Here is a 16,819-nt window from a genome sequence, read left to right as displayed (position 1 = left end):
TCATAAGATTGGACTGCTTTTACAATTTATAAACCGCAGAGATTAAAAAGATGAACAATATTTAGTATAGAAGGGGAAAAAAGGGAAATACTTCTTGTATTCTTTATTTTGTTTAGAAATATCGTTCTACTTAATCCGCTGTAGTATAATGCACTACTGAAGAAACTGAGGAAAATGAGTTAACAGATCACCGGGTTTTAAAATATAATACAAAAAATCAAAATTTCAAAAGTGCTCTTCGACCTGTTTTCTTGTCGGTGAGCAATTCTGTCCAATGAAATTTTTAACAATTTATTGATTGTAAAACTTTTTTGAAAAGATGAGAAAATTTAACTAAAAAACATGACAATTTAATGATTTTTTTTCTGTAGCACTAATAAATAACTGTTGTTTGGCCCAACAAAAACCTGTTAAAAATCTTACAATTTTGGAACAATTACCTGATATTTGTATTATAAATGGGCTTTTAAATTACTTTTTCTAACACGCATTTATTTCAATAAATCAAGCTAATCCCCCATGTGGAAAATTTCTGAATCATTGGGGCCCTTAATCTAACCAAGCATCAAAAATGATTTCTTTCCGAAAAACTTGAAGTTCGGTTCAAAGTTTAATGTCCGTGTTTTTTTGTGTTTCAGTTTTGTCCAAAAATTTTTTTCGTAATTTGCTGTAGGTTAATGCAAACCCATATATTTTGATATAAACACACAATTGTTTTCACTAAATCAAACCAGTAAACCATCTGTCAGATTTTGAAAATTTAATGCGCCGATTGAACTCATGAAACATCCAAAAGCGACATGGTCTTTCGAAGAATTTTTAAAAAGTTCAATGCGAAATCAAGGGATAAAAATACAATTACCGATACTTTTTCCTCAAAAATCTCAAACATCGTTTTATAAAAAATGACACGAAAGACCTTAATGGATGGTGACAAAACTTGAGTGAAAACAATTTACCAAAAAAATTCTTTACTTCGAGGTCTGTATTTGTATGTGTGTGTGTGTGTGTGTGTGTGTGTGTGTGTTTGTGTGTGCATGCATGTGTGTATGTGTTTGAGAGTGTGTTTGTGTGTGTTTATATGGTTATTCTGTAAAGTTTTTGTTGTTTGAGGAAAAAGATTACATACGGCATAAATCAAATATTTCAAGTGATTTTCTGCAATTGATAAAAGTTGATACTCCAGACCATTTCTCTGAAAACTTTTTTGGGCATCCTTGAGAAAAATGTTGGAACATTATGTGCTAAGCGAAGGCTCGCTCGAACCTTCTTGTTTCAGTTGTGTTCGTTTTCTGTTTACACATTTCAATTCTAATTTAATTGCTCACATGGAATTATTCCAAAATAACAACCCTATTTTCAACTATGAGAAATAGCAATCACAAGAGATCGAAAATGCTCTCTTCTATATTACAAAATTGAACTGCTTTCCTGTCAAGTCTTCTCCAGCACAAGCCAGATCCATTTCAATAGTTAGCTTCTGGAACCAATTTGCTGTACTCTCAAATTCTTTTTCCAACTTTGATAGAAAAGCAACACTAGAGACCAAAAAACTCAGTTTTATCTCAGGAAGTAAAACTGATTTCAATTTCGACTTTTGTAGCACAAGCTATTCTGTTTTATACACAAAAGAAAAGTTTGAGACAACAAAAAATGGTCATGGTTGAATTTCATTCTCAATCAAAATTGAAAAATTTGTGAGGGACTTGACATTGAAGATTGCAATCGTTCCATTTTAGTTTTCTTAGCATTTCACAGTCTCTCCAGCTAAAACTATGATAATTTGAATTTCGTAAGCACACCTAATGTTTTATTCAAAATTTTTTACGATTCCATTGTAAAACTTTATAATGCCATTAGAATATCATTTTTAATCTCTATTACTAAATATTTTGACTGCAAAATTCTTCCATGCAATATTACCTAATTATTCAATTCTTCCTGTTCTTACTACTTAATTATATACTCAAATATAATACTCAAAGTTAACAGTTTTTCTTAATGGAAGGAAGGTTTTTACATTAACAGCCACCACATTAATAGCCACATATAGTCACCAAGGTTTGAGTTTCAGCCTGGTTTTATACACGGTTGTCTTCACAAAATCTCTTATAGTTGTTTGTTTGTAACTCTGCCGTAGCCGGTCCCCAGCCCGTTTGAGAGAAAGAGGAAAAGAACACACCCAAAACATACAGGAAAACCTTAAAATTTGTTTGTTAGTTCAACTCTTTATTTTTCTGACAGTATTTAACCTATTTTGCCTATTTAGCTCCCCTGAAACGTATTCTGATCAGACTGTTATGCTTTCGAAACATTCCTCTTAGCAGAATATCGTACGTTCGAAACATCCTCTGATCAGACAAAACTGCGATCGAAACGTCGCTCTGCTCAGACTATGGTGTGTTCGAAACGTCCTCTGATCAGACAAAAGTGCGTTCGAAACGTCCTCTGATCAGACTATAGTGCGTTCAAAACGTCCTCCGATCAGACTAAAGTGTGTTCAAAAACCTCTCCTGATCACCCTATTTTGCGCTCGAAAACCTCCTCTGATCCGACTATTGTGCGCTCGAAATTGTCTATGATTAGACTAGTATGCGCTCGAAAATGTCTCTGATCATACCGTCCCAGACCGAAGTGACCTCTGATCAGACAAGTTCCAGACCATTGTCCAGACTAAAGTGAGCTCTAAGCATTTTCGAGACTATGTAATTCGAGCGCACCGGAACATGTGTGCGCTCGAAGATCTTTGATCAGGGGTCACTTCGGTCTGGCCACCTCGACCTGGGCACTAGCCTATTATGATTCGCCATCGCTTAAAATTTTGTAATTTTGATCTGAATTAGAATGCAGAAATATTTAAAAGACAAACGGAAAGGATATTGTTGGTTCCTTCTTTCGTAGGGCCTTCTAGGCAGAATACGTAGGTACTTGTAACGCAAAAAAGTGACACAGAGTCCCTAAAGAGCTGCGAAATGCCAAAAACCTTTTCAGTAAATAAAGACGATAAGCTTTAGAAACAATGATGAAGAAAAGAAACGAGTAATAAGGCCGCCGATCAAGTTAAATTGACGTCTAGCAGAATGAGACAAAATTAGAATTGAAGTCCAATAATAGTGGAAGTAAAATTCCATTTATCAGCTCAGCATTTTTAAACATATTTTAAGGTCTAATTAACGGGGAGGTTAGGGGAGGTCGTAATGAGCTTTCTTTCTCATTCTGCTTAGCACCCATTCAGCTCGAATTTCTAGCTCGGTTATAATTGCCCAAGTATGAGGTCTTCGTCGAACCCATTACTGATCAATTATCAAGTCCTGCTCACCCAACCACCCCCCCCCCCCTCCCGAACCCCCCTCGATCCCTTATCCCAACGGCTTCAAAAAATAATTTCTTTTGATGAGAGACTGAACTAAAGGTCAATTGCATTTTAATTTTTGTTTATTTCCAATTATATATCTCAATTGATTTGCGGGGATCTCAAAATAAGAGCAAACAAACAATCAATATTTTTTCCTTCTGATCTTCATTTTGTGATCTGACTCAATAAATTGAGTGATTCAATAATGAAATATTCTTTCTTTCTGCTTATAATGTGTAAAGGCTTGCCAATTTTTTTGTTTCGTTGTTATCAAGCGGCCCATATATCCAAAAAATTGTACGACAATTTACTTAACTCTTTCGATCCTCATACCCGACCGGAAAAGTTTACAAGTGAATCAGTTTTGGTGTATGTCGACCTCTATAAAATACTGGACCTGGACGAAAAGCGAGGAACAATTACGGTCAAAATATCAAAGGCAGGAAATTCAATTCAGGATTTACCTCCCTTCCCCCTCCAACACCCCCTTAACACCCCACCCCACCCACTAAAAGCTCAGATGAATGCTACCAGTGGAATAAATCATGCTTTACCTGCCCTAACCTCCGCCTTCACAAAAGCACCCCCCCCCCCCCCCCCCCGTTAACCCTCCTCCACCTCTTCACCCCACCCACCCCCTCCCCCAACCCTCACTAACAACCCATTGCGGATATTGACAAGGTTCATGGACGCGATAAGATAAACAAGTGAGAATGAAAGAATGGCCAGAAAACCAAGTTCAAGTTTATTATTTGAAAAAGCATAAAAAACCCTCGAAAATCTGATTTTCCGAATTTTTCATACTATTGTTAAATGCGTAGGTGATCTTCTACCATTCAGACGATGCTGCTTGGAACCCAGAGGACTATGATGGCGTTGGGGCACTCAGTTTTCCAGAAGGGTCCTTTTGGGCGCCTCCAGTTGGTAGGTATATATCAAATTGCCTATCGGAAAGTCGTGACCCATGCGGGGGGGGGGGGGGGTGTTGGGCTGAACCTTTAGTGGATTCGGTGAAAACTAATTGTTTTAAATGCTTCATTATGATGAAATATGTTAACCTGTTTTATTTGGTCCTTTTGTGAACACTTATGTTTTTGCCTTTTCTTTCTAAGTGTAATGACGTTTTTTTGCGAACGGTTTATCTCGCAAAGTTCTTGCAAAATGAATGCTTATTTTGAAAGATTCTTGCAAAACAAATAGTTATCTTGCAAAATATTGCAAGACTCTAGCAGACATTTTTGCAAGGCGTTGTATCGTCATGCAAGATTCTCCCTGATTCATGCAAGATCTTGCAATATAACAATTCGTTTCTGACAGTGGTAAGGACATCACGTCGGCAATTTACCCAAAAAATTTTAGGCATGAATGAGCCAAAAGCTAGCTGATTCGAAGGGAGCAAGACGTCATATGGTCAAAATTTTTCTGACACATACGTCCTCAAAACCAATTATTTTCTGCCAAAATTTAATACCATAAGGCAAACTTACATGATAGCAGAATCTCCATTAGAGATACAGCAAACAGGCACCGACAAGAACCATAAATTTTGTAAAACGGAGCATAAATTACAAAAATGTTCCTAAATTCCGTAAAACTATTATCCACTAAAAACAATATTGTGCTGCTCCTAACAATTACCTAAGCTCATACTTCAGAAACAATTTTTCAAGTTCTTAAAATTCGAAAACTCAAAAAGCGACTAAAAATGTTCAAAAATTTTTTTCTAATTTTTTTTTGGCTTTCTTCTGACATAGAAAACACATACACTTCCAAAAGCGGTCATGCAAGGAAGCCATTGTTTGGATGAAACGTCAGTAAAACCCGTTTAATTCAAAAACCTCTAGAAAACAAGTGTTAACTTTAAAAACAGTACAGTAACATTTTTGGATCAAATTTTCAACACGTACCCTTTTCACAATGAATTTAGGGCTTTCCAGAATAAGCACGTTAATTGCATTTGTATCACTGCAATAAAATAAATTCCACTGTTTTGTCACTGCAATTAAATTAACTTTTTTGATGTTGTTGCATATTTATGCCATATCGCAATAATTTTGCTCTGAAAACTTAAAATGCTCAGTAAAGACATCTTACAAAAAAGAGACAGAGCACAATACAATCCATGTTCTGTAGGACAATCGAAATAAGAACAAATTTGAGCAAAAGAGCAAGAGATGATTAAATAAACAATCGGAAAAACTAAGTAAACCAAATATCTGGAAAACAATATTAGTATTTGTCTCAATTTCTCTTTAGTCATACAGCACTTACTCTTTAAAAGATGTGTAATGCAATATTTCTCTTATGATGTTTTATAATATAAAAATTTCTAATATCATTGGTTTAGGTTTTTGCCGCGGCTAATGCCAAATACTTGATATTGACACCAAATCCATTTTGTGAAGTTCGAAAACTTCCCTTTTTTCATAACTATTGATGATGCGTGTTCAGTGGAAGAAAAGTTTTCAGTAGAACAAGCTCCTGGATTGGCTCTTATGGTTTTTTCTGCAACAATTTTGGGTCTTTCCCATTATTGCCTCCCTCCCTCCCTCCCCCCCCCCCTCGCAAAATTATAGCCCCCATTATGGTATAATAAACATGATTTGGGGGGTGGGGGCTATAGGTTATCTGACAAATTAGCTGGGGGGCTATAATGGGAAAGACCCAAAATTTTGTGTACTTTTGTGTGTACACAATTTCATTGGGTGGTGTTGAAACAAAAACAAGTAAAAAAACTGCGCCACATTTTAGTACATACCATAACTCGGCATATATCAGACATAGCATGCTGCCAGTTCTAAGGTGAAATTATATCCGAAAATTTGGGTCGACCACTTTAAAAGGAACTTACCATATTTTCCGTCCCCCCCCCCCCCCGCTTTGTGTGTGTGCATACTATCATTTTTTCAAAAAAAAATCCAATTGGGTCTATGCATTTTTAGTATAAAAGCATGATTACAATGCAGTTAGGTTCACATAAACATCAAAAATGCCAATTTAGTCAGATGTGATTTTTTTTTCAGTGATGCTTGATGTCGTTGAAGTCACTTACGATGCCTTCGGAGGTCAAGCTGTTGAGCATAATGGCTACATATTTGGAGTTTACTCATTTCTGACTGTCACTCTCACGTGTCGCATTGACGTATCTCGCTTTCCATTCGACATTCAGTATTGTCCAATTAAGTTCGAACCTCAAAGTTTGTTCGAAAACCAGTTCAATATGGGTAAGTGTTTTGCATGGCTCTATCCCCCCCCCCCCCCAGATTATTGGGCATATAGATTCTGGCCCACAGTACGTTATGCAATGCCCAATTACAGAGCACGTGTCAATACATGTATGTGGAGTGTACACCGGCATTGTACACCGGCATTCTAGCAATGAATTTGATCAAAATGCTCGAATATTAAAAAAAACTATTACAACTGAAACAAGTTCTGTTCCGCTTATCCTGTTAATTTCCTGGAAGGTTTCCCTGCGTATCCTGGTAATTTCGTGGAAGGTTGCCCCGCTTATCCTGGTAATTTCCTGGCAGGTTTCCCTGCGTATCCTGGTAATTTCCTGGAAGGTTTTCCCGCTTATCCTGGTAATTTTCTGGAAGCTTTCCCTGCGTATCCTGGTAATTTCATGGAAGGTTTCCCCGCTTATACTGGAATTTCCTGAAAGGTTTCCCCTTGTATCCTAGTAATTTCCTAAAAGGTTTCCCTGCGTATCTTGGTAATTTCTTGGAAGGTCTCCCGCTTATCCTGGTAATTTGCTGGAAGGTTTTTCTGCGTATCCTGGTAATTTCCTGGAAAGTTTTAACGCTTATACTGGGATTTCCTGGAAGGTTTTCCCGCTTATCCTGGTAATTTCATTGAAGGTTTACCCGCGTATCCTAATAATTTCCAGAAAGGTTTCACCGCTTATCCTGGTAATTTCCTGGAAGGTTTCCCAGCGTATCCTGGTAATTTCCTGGAAGGTTTTCCCGCTTATCCTGGTAATTTTCTGGAAGCTTTCCCTGCGTATCCTGGTCATTTCATGGAAGGTTTCCCCGCTTATACTGGAATTTCCTGAAAGGTTTCCCCTTGTATCCTGGTAATTTCCTAAAAGGTTTCCCTGCGTATCTTGGTAATTTCTTGGAAGGACTCCCCGCTTATCTTGGTAATTTCCTGGAAGGTTTCCCTGCGTATCCCGGTAATTTTCTGGAAGGTTTTCCCGCTTATCCTGGTAATTTTCTGGAAGCTTTCCCTGCGTATCCTGGTAATTTCATGGAAGGTTTCCCCGCTTGTACTGGAATTTCCTGAAAGGTTTCCCCTTGTATCCTAGTAATTTCTTAAAAGGTTTCCCTGCGTATCTTGGTAATTTCTTGGAATGTCTCCCCGCTTATCCTGGTAATTTGCTAGAAGGTTTTTCTGCGTATCCTGATAATTTCCTGGAAAGTTTTACCGCTTATACTGGGATTTCCTGGAAGGTTTTCCCGCTTATCCTGGTAATTTCATGGAAGGTTTACCCGCGTATCCTAGAAATTTCCTGAAAGGTTTCCCCGCTTATCCTGGTAACTTCCTGGTAATTACCTGGTTGTCCTGGTATTTTCCCGAAATGATGTCCGAATTTCCTGATAATCTCCTGGAAAAGTTCCTGGTAATCCCGGTAACAATGTCGAGAAATTACCCTAAGTTACTAATAAATGTCAATCCCTGTAGGTTTCCTGGTAATTTTTCTGCCGGGACAGTAGGAAAATTTATCGGGAAAGTTACCCGGAAAATTCTATTTTTACCGGTAAACGTTGCACTGGGTAGTAAGTCATCAAGCAGAAATATAGCACGTGCGTCGGGGGTGCAAATAATATGCACCCACTAAGCTGGGAGGTGGAAGGTGGGCAAAATGGAAAAGATCCAATTTTTGCACCTCCAGACGGGCATGCTATTTTGTTACATATTAGTTTTTTGTATAACATAAAACAACACATAGTTTGTACACACTAACTTTCTATCGTGTAAATCACACAAAAAATCATTTTTTGCGCACAATTTTTTTAAGAAGAGTGACACACAAGAAAATGCCCCGTTACGTGATAAATCGTGTCACAATAAATGGAGTCTAAAAATTTAGTACTTCTTGGGTGTTTACCGGTCATTATAAACTTTCGAATGAGAAAACCGGTCTCTATCTTTAATGTCTAATTAACAAAGGACAAAGGTGAGAAAACCGGCCAAATCTAATCTAGGTTGATTTTTTCTGGGTTTCAACAATTACACCAGACTGAGCGTTCATGAAAAAAATTAAAATTACTTTTGTGTTCGTTTTGTGACTTTTCAATACAACAACTAGAAAAACAGCTTGAGAAAAAATTCCTTTTGAAAAATGCTAATTTTCCTTATACGCTCCCTCAAACGAAAAATCGTATATTTTTTCATAACACATCGTATATTTTGCAAAATTTATTCGGGGAAATCACACGGGACGATTTTTTCACAGAAAAGTGTGCGAATTTTAAGAACACGCAAAACAATTGCGTGATTTTGTACGAGAGAGTTTTTGAGTGTAAAACCGAATAGATCCCAATCAAAATAATTTAGAAAACTCGTGACTTCTTTTTTAATCAAAGCTTTGTATGAGCCCCTAGGAGAATTTAGGTAATATACCAATATGTGTCAAAAATTAATATCAAATTTTGAAGAGTTAAATTCATCTGAAGGGCTCAATTCATGTTCAAATGGAGTACATTATGGCTTGGATAAATTTATCTTCTATGAATTTTTTCAATTTGCAGTTGATTTTTAAAAATTGAAAGTCATTTGCTAACGGAATTGCTTGCAAGCTAGTTGTTCTTAACTTGTGCATTTCGGTTCAGTAGTTTTAAAAAAAATTCTGATGAAAATCTGCATCTGAATATCTGCATCTGAATATCTGCGTCGCAAATATCTGCATCTGAAAATAATAAAATCTTCAGCGAAGCTTAAAATAATTCAATGTTCCTTGCCTCTTGAAATCAGCGTAATTTCTATTCGTGTGACTTACGAGGAGCATTGCACAGTCTGCGCTATCAGCGCCTGCAGCCTGTGCCACTTCCAAAACATCACTTTCAAATCAATAATTTTGGAAGAATAACTTTTACTAGCCCACCTAGCCCACTAGCCCACTTTTTACGATGGAATAAAAGTCGTGTATTAGTCAAACAAATTTTTTTAACAAACTTTTGGGATGTATACGCTGCTCAACACATGTCCAAAAACATAGTGCAAAAGACGAAAGATAACGCGAAGGGAAAAATTAAGCTGGTCAAAAATTTACAAATTTTAAAAAGTTTTGCTATAATAGGCAGTGAAGAGACATTGAAGAGTATTTTACTGTCAGACCACAGTATGCGACAATTTCAAATGCACATTGTCTGCATATATAACATTCGATGCAATGTGGCAACTGAAAAATTGAAGGAACTGGTGGAAACTGTTAAATTTTGCCCAATCTGATGTTAATATTTCCCTGTTCTATTTAAAACAATATATACAGAAAAATATGGACAAATAGTGAAATACTATTCAAAAAATTAAACGAAAACTGCCGTAGAAAGACGAAACATTAAAAGAAGAAAAACTTAGAAGGAACATTAATGCCAAATTTATTTATAAAAAAGGTAGGATGCTCAAAGAGAGTTGCACCGCCAAAACAGTATTAAACCAAAAAAATGTTTTGATTGGCAATTATTTGGAGCAAACCATGTATAACCAGCGAATTGAGAAAATGCGGACCAAATCAGGAACGTACAAAACAAAATAAAACCAGGCTTTGAGAACCGAATACAAAATTTAGAAATTATTGGCTAAAAATTGCAAGCAAATTGTACAGCAATTGAAAAATTTGGCAAAAGTGGCAGTAAACGAGTGTTAAAGCTGAAAAATAAAAAAAAACTGCCGCGAAAAAATGAACAAAAAGTTAAACAATAGCGACAAGTAAATCCCGAATCATCAGTCCAATTGTTAACAAATGTTCAAGGTTCATTTGATCCAATTTTTGATTCACGGGAAATATTTATGGTGAAAGGATAAATATTGAATGAGAAACGCATATCAAAATAGAAAAATTATTGGATAAATAAACTTTCTGGAGATAAAACCATTAAAGAAATTCTACGTTAACTAGTGAAGGCTCCATTGTCAAATGTGTATTTGCAAAATCAGCCAATGAACTTTGGGATATATTCTGTTTCAACCCCCCTCCCCCAGAAGTTACAAACTAAATGTTATTATATAGCACTTTACTATGTAAGAAAATAGCACGTGCACCGAGGGGTCATAAAAGATTTATGCTCACCAAGCTTGGGGAGGGGGGCCAAAATAAAATATATCCAAAATTTGTTTAGAATAACATTAGATACTAAACGCATGATATTATCTTGTACCATGCTCCGACAAAAGAGAACCCTTGATTGCATTGATTTCTAAGCCATTATTGTGCAATACGCAACGTAATGCTTAATAACTTAAAATTTCGGCAAAGTGGAAGAAGTATGTTTGTCTTTCTTGAATTTTCCAAATTCTCGACTAAAGAATAGTAATCTTTGCTTTTATTATCTGCGTCTTTGGTTTTATTCACTCTTGTCCATGAAAAAAAAACAGGATAATTCTGTGAGATTCAAAAATCAAAAACACGTGTTTTGATTTCGGAATTATCCATCAAAAAATTTTCAAATGGCGTAATGTTCAAAGAAATTGCCAAAAAATATTCTCTTTTTCTCCCCAATTATTATTACATTGAAACGGAGCTGCTCGTTATATTAGCATCAGAATCCAAAACTATGGGAAATCAATAGAAAAAAAATAAAATTTGCTTGACATCAAATCATTAATGACACGATATCATATCAACTAGTTTTGAAATAATCAGCGCAATACATTTTTAATTGTCAGCGATTGACTTTAAATGAATCTATCACGAAAGTTATTTGCCTACAATGAATACACTTCAGAGTATTTTTAATATTATTAGTGGTGATGTCGTGAGCAAGAACTTACTGCTTCAAAGCATACGTTAATGGACTGTCAGATATGTTTCACAATGGAGGCTGAATCTCAACTTACGAACAAAAAAAATTTGTTTTAATATTACACAAAGTTTTCCAAAGTACAAAATTATTATCTCTAATTATTGTCACTGAAGTACAATTTAGTTGGTAATCTAGTACCAAGCGAAACTTCATTAGCTCCAGAACAATTGAAATCCGTTGATAAAGGTCATGAAAAAGTATACGAAGAAATTCTCTAATTGAAAACAGGAATCCAAGCTCTTAATTTCACAGGCTCGTCCATATTTGTTTAACATTTTCCAACAACTTCGAAGGAATCCTAATCTTTTACATAATAAGTTCATTTGCTTGCAATTTTACGTTCAAATATAACCTATCGGTTCCACGCACTACGTCCTTTTTCGAAAAAAATCTATTAAAGTTGTTTCTACTGACCTTCACGAAACGAATTTTGAATTGATTAAAGATGACCTCAGGTAAGGCCAAACAAAAAGTCTCCAAATTGCAAGCAAATTGTCGCCAAAATTGTTCAGCAGTTGTTGATAATGGCAAAATTTGTTGGACCTAGTTTCAACGAGTTTGCAGTAAACAAGTGTTAACGTAGAAAAATTACAGAACTGTCGAGGAAAAAATTGAACAACAGTCAAATAATGGCGGAGCCCAATATCGAACCTCAGAATTATCAGTCTATTTGTTAAAAAATTTTCAAGAGGAATTTGATTCTGACCCATCAGATGTAATATTAATAGAAGTAAAATTCAGATCAGGTGTAATGATAAATTTTCATTGAATAAAAATGTCGATCCAAAAAAAACATCGGATAAATTGTATAGTGACCATACAACTGCCAAATTTTGACTCGCAAAACAAATCAATGAAATTTGTTTAGAATCATACTTATTCCTAAGCGCACAACCTTATCTCCCTGAATTTTCTGGAAAATTAGAAACTTTAATTGGATTGATATCTACACCATTTCTGTGCATCGATTGCCTAACACCCAACGTAAATGTTGATAACTGCAAACTATGGCCAATTGGAACAAGTCTTGAAATTTTTATATCTCGATTTAAGGATAGTAAATATATCATTCTTTTTTTCACCATTGTCCTATTTTTTTAAAAAAAAAAACAGGAAAATATAGTTCGATTCAAAAATCAGAACACATGTTTCTGGTTTCAAAATTATCCATTCGGAATTCAAATGACGTCAAATGCAATTTAAAAATTCAAAATAGCTATTCTTTCTCTCTCCAATTATTATTACAGTGAAACGAGATTGCTCGATTAAATTAGCATTGCACTCTAATGTAATGAAAAACGATTTTTAAAAATAAATACAAATTGCACGATATCAAACTTTTCCGAAATGATCAGCAAAGTACATTTTTAATTGTCATCAATTGACTTTAAATGCGTATGTCGCAAACATAATTTGCATACCTTAACTACAATTCATAGTAATTTCAAATTTTTTAGAATCAAGGCTTGAATTTACTTATTCAGGGCAGACTTTCACGGACTGTCAGATATGTAGGCTGAATATCATAAACCTACGGACTATAAAATTTTTTGTTTTATTATTACACAGTTTTCTCAAGTACTAAATTCTTGTCTTCAGAGACAGTTTAGTTGGTTAAATTTAGGCGACAATTTAGTTGCATTAGTTCTCTCGTATAAATCAGGATACTATCCTGTTGATTCCATAGCCTCATTCGCAATTGTCTTTTATTTGCTACCGACTTTGAAAAAAAATCCCAAGTTTTCCATGATAAGTACATAGATTTGAAATTTCACGTTCAAATATAGCCCTTCTTTGCCAAACACTAGGTCGAATTTCGTTAAAAAAAATGTTAAAAAGGCCTCACGTAAGGCCGAACAAAAAATCTGAACATCACTTGCTTCAAAGCATAATTCCGGCTGTACGGTGCTTTGTGCTCTTATTAGAAGCGCAAGGTGAAGCACAGGTTCCAGGTTCCAATGACGAATTTAAATTAAATGCTAAAAAAAATATCATATACGGTTTAGAAAATGGTGAAAAGAAATAATCTTTGACAGTGTAATTGAATTTTTTTAAAATGGAAAAAGATCTTCGATAAAAATTTGTAATTCGTTTTTTATTGTTTTTTGATTTAAGGTTGATACTGTTCAGTAAAAACTTTTCAACTTGCCATTTGTTTTGATAGAAATCTTAAGAACTTATTTTTTCGTTTTCTCCAGAAAATTTTCAGTTATGGCTATTCAATCATCAATAATAAGAATAATTATAATGAAAACAAGAAATTGGAGGGAGTTGTTTAAGATATCATTTCGTTTGAGAGTTTTTCAGCAAGGTTTTTAGCTCTTTGAAATTTCAATTGTTTGAAGAAATTTGAATTCATTTTGAGTTTCACATACGATGGAGTCCAGACAATCAAGTTATCAGTTTTTTGGAGGGAGCCAATTTTGACAATCATTTGGCAGCTCAAGTATCAGATGGAATATCTATTCACTATTGACAGCAGCTCTGTTCTGTAGTGTATAATTTAACATTTTTTAAAAAAAATCACTTTTTTAACAGTTTGTAAAATATTTCCATTCTTTTTATAAGAACAATTTGTTTCACCCTTTCATACTCAATTTTTGAATTACAGGAGGGATGGTTGCGTTCGTTTTGGAGTTCCTGGTGATCAACCAAAAAAACTACAAACAAACTAGTTTTTTGGTCATTGAAAACAATAATATTTAAGGCCGTTCCGACGAGATCAGTAAAAATCATTCAATATTTTTTTCTCGAAAGTGACCGTTTTTTAATGTTTCTTAGGCAATTACTGTTATTTAGTAGTAGATTTCGGAAAATGGCAATCTGTGACCTGCTTTTTTCCAATACGAATGTTTTTTTTCCAAAATTTAAATGCTTTAGACAAAAGCCGTGCCTGACAATGTCGCTTTATTATCATTGCAGGAGTTGAGGACACTAGATGAATAACTCTTGCGGTATGTTAGTCTAATATAACGAAAAGAAAAAAAGTAGTAATGAGCGAGCAGAGCTGGGGGGGGAGAGAAAAAGGAAGTACCTATGTATTAACATTAGGTATAGCCCATTTTACCTCAAATTCCAAGGATGTACTTCACAGCAAGATACCCAAGCTGTTCACACGAGGGGGATTAGCAAGATAATCCCTTAATGTTAGTAGTATAGTGTCTTCCTGGGCACGCAACGGGGGGGGCATTTGTGTAACCCTGTGTTTGCAGCGGGGAAAATTTTGCTTTTCAAAGTGGAAAATTTTGCTTTTCAAAGTGGAGAGTAACAACATACATTCCATCTCTACTTCGGATGGTTTATGTGTGTTACTGCCCAAGGAAGATGTTTGGTTCTAGCTTGTAGCTAATTAGGCTTAAGCTGAGATTCCATACATCTTCCGGGCGGAGGCCCAGAGTGAGAGGTAATTGAAGATACTAAAACTACTATCTTGAATTACCCCCCACCCAGTCTCCGGCCTTACCACATTCGCAGAGAGGTGGTAAAGTCTAACAAGAGACCAAGGGAGATTTTTTTCCTGTTGAGCAAACCTTTTGAGTAGAGTAAGAACATTTTAGCTGTGGACAGGTTTTTTTTTACTCATGCATACAGTTAATTTTTTTCTGAAACAGAAACTGAATCATCAAAAAAACATTCATTTTAAATAAGGACTCCGTCTGAAGCTGTTGGTAGCTTGTGAATTGGTGATTGGTGCATCAAACAAGATGGTAGCTTTTCAAAACAGTTCTTGAGAATTAAATTATTCTATGATAGGAATTTTCATTTGAAAACAGTTGTACTAAGCCGCTGGAAAAACACAGACAACTTACTCTCCGCGGAATGTGTTCGAGTTCGAATGGAAAAGTTTTACTGCGTTGAAATTTTTCGACTAACATTTGAATTAGTCCAGAACCTTTGTGGAGCAGACGGAGCTTTTATTTGTCAGTATTGCTTAGAAAATACAAAAATTGTTGAGGGTAGAAGATACGATTGTTACTATGAGTTCAAAACAATTTGTACGGAACTAGATGTTGAGAGAAAGATTGTTCTAAGTATCAACAAGAAATCCAATTCCAAAAAATTTCCGAGGCTTCATTTAACAATTTATCAAAAAGCACGCGGCAGGTGGCAATACTACGGTTATTTTTACTTTTATTGGAATGAAATTCAACGATTGCAACAGTTGCTCAGATACCGTGTGTAATGTTGTTTACCAAACCTGTTATAACAACAAATGACCTGGAAATCGTTCATGAAACATATTTGTCACTACAGAACAATTATCCAGAAAACTCTGTAAGACGCAACTAATTTTTAGCAGCATGTTCCTTGTTCAACGAATCAACAGATTTTGATTTTGATATTGCTATGAAGCTTCGACCTTATGGAGGTTTGATTGGAATTGATAATTCATCAATGGATCGTTTTTTGAAAGATTCGAAAATATTGAGACTGCATGCTATTCTACATGATGCAGCCGGATACGTTCAAGAGTACTATAACCAAGGACCGGGCTATGCGTACATGTTACCATGTGACATAAACATTCCTTTTGCGGGGCATATTACGGAAATTGCTTTTTGTTGGTATACAAAATTGTTTAAACCTATCACTTTTCATTTACTAGAATGTTGAGAGAGCGAACAGTTGTTATTGACTGTGAAACTTTTCGTTATTCAAAACAAAATTTTATTGTGAAGGAATTGGCAGTTTTGTGCAGAAGAGTATATAGATTGCATGCTTTTCCTTCCTCCCAGCTCATTCAATTCTTTGGCGCCAGCTGAGCAGCGAGCATTTAATTGGCTCACCAAGTATCTTCATGGTCTTCATTGGGAACATGGTGTCTACCCGTATATTTATCTAACGCAAATATTACAAAGCGTGAAATTGAGAAACCCGAAAGCTGTACACTATGCTAAGGGACAAGAAAAGTCAGAGTTCTTGGCAAATCTGCTCGACTGTAAAGACTTTAACTTGGATCTGATTGGTTGTCCAAAATTTGATGCCAGAGGCAACAACTTAAAGATTGTGAACAATTTTGAAAACCATTACCCTAGCAGAATAGCTGGCAAAATCTTGAATCATTGTGCTCGCCGAAAAGTTAATTTCTTCTTTAATTGGTTGAAAGAACTGGCTAACGATGAACAACCAGAGCAGTTTCAACTTTTAGAAACAGCACAAGATTACGAGTCAAAATCCAGCGAAGTTGGAAACACTGATATCTCCAAATCTAACTATCTCAACTTGGATAACAACATCGGGTCAAGTTCTGACTTCAGTGATTAAATACGAGAAAGTCATATTCAAAAACCAGACATTGCAGCACAAGCAGGAAATAGTACTATCTCAAGAAGAATTAGTCCATTTTGCAACCTGTCTACCCATACTTGATCAATTCATATTCTTCCATCAGACTAGAGGAAGTCATCAAAATGGATCGCAACCAACAACTTGTAAC

General features: G+C 35.5%; 1 protein-coding gene across 1 annotated transcript in view; it reads left to right on the top strand.

Moving 5' to 3' along the window:
• Positions 1 to 16,819, top strand: part of LOC142346113 (neuronal acetylcholine receptor subunit beta-4-like) — an 83,794-nt gene that overhangs the window by 5,688 nt on the left and 61,287 nt on the right. The window contains exons 3-4 of the mRNA XM_075398617.1: positions 4,177 to 4,279; positions 6,379 to 6,579. Of these exons, the coding sequence (XP_075254732.1) occupies positions 4,177 to 4,279; positions 6,379 to 6,579 (304 nt within the window). The remainder of the gene's footprint in view (positions 1 to 4,176; positions 4,280 to 6,378; positions 6,580 to 16,819) is intronic.

The sequence above is a fragment of the Convolutriloba macropyga genome, chromosome 9 (assembly GCF_964194025.1).
Source record: "Convolutriloba macropyga chromosome 9, txConMacr16.3, whole genome shotgun sequence".
Lineage (NCBI taxonomy): Eukaryota > Metazoa > Xenacoelomorpha > Acoela > Convolutidae > Convolutriloba > Convolutriloba macropyga.
The sequence above is the reverse complement of the archived record's forward strand: the minus strand, read 5'-3'. Positions and strand labels throughout refer to the sequence as shown.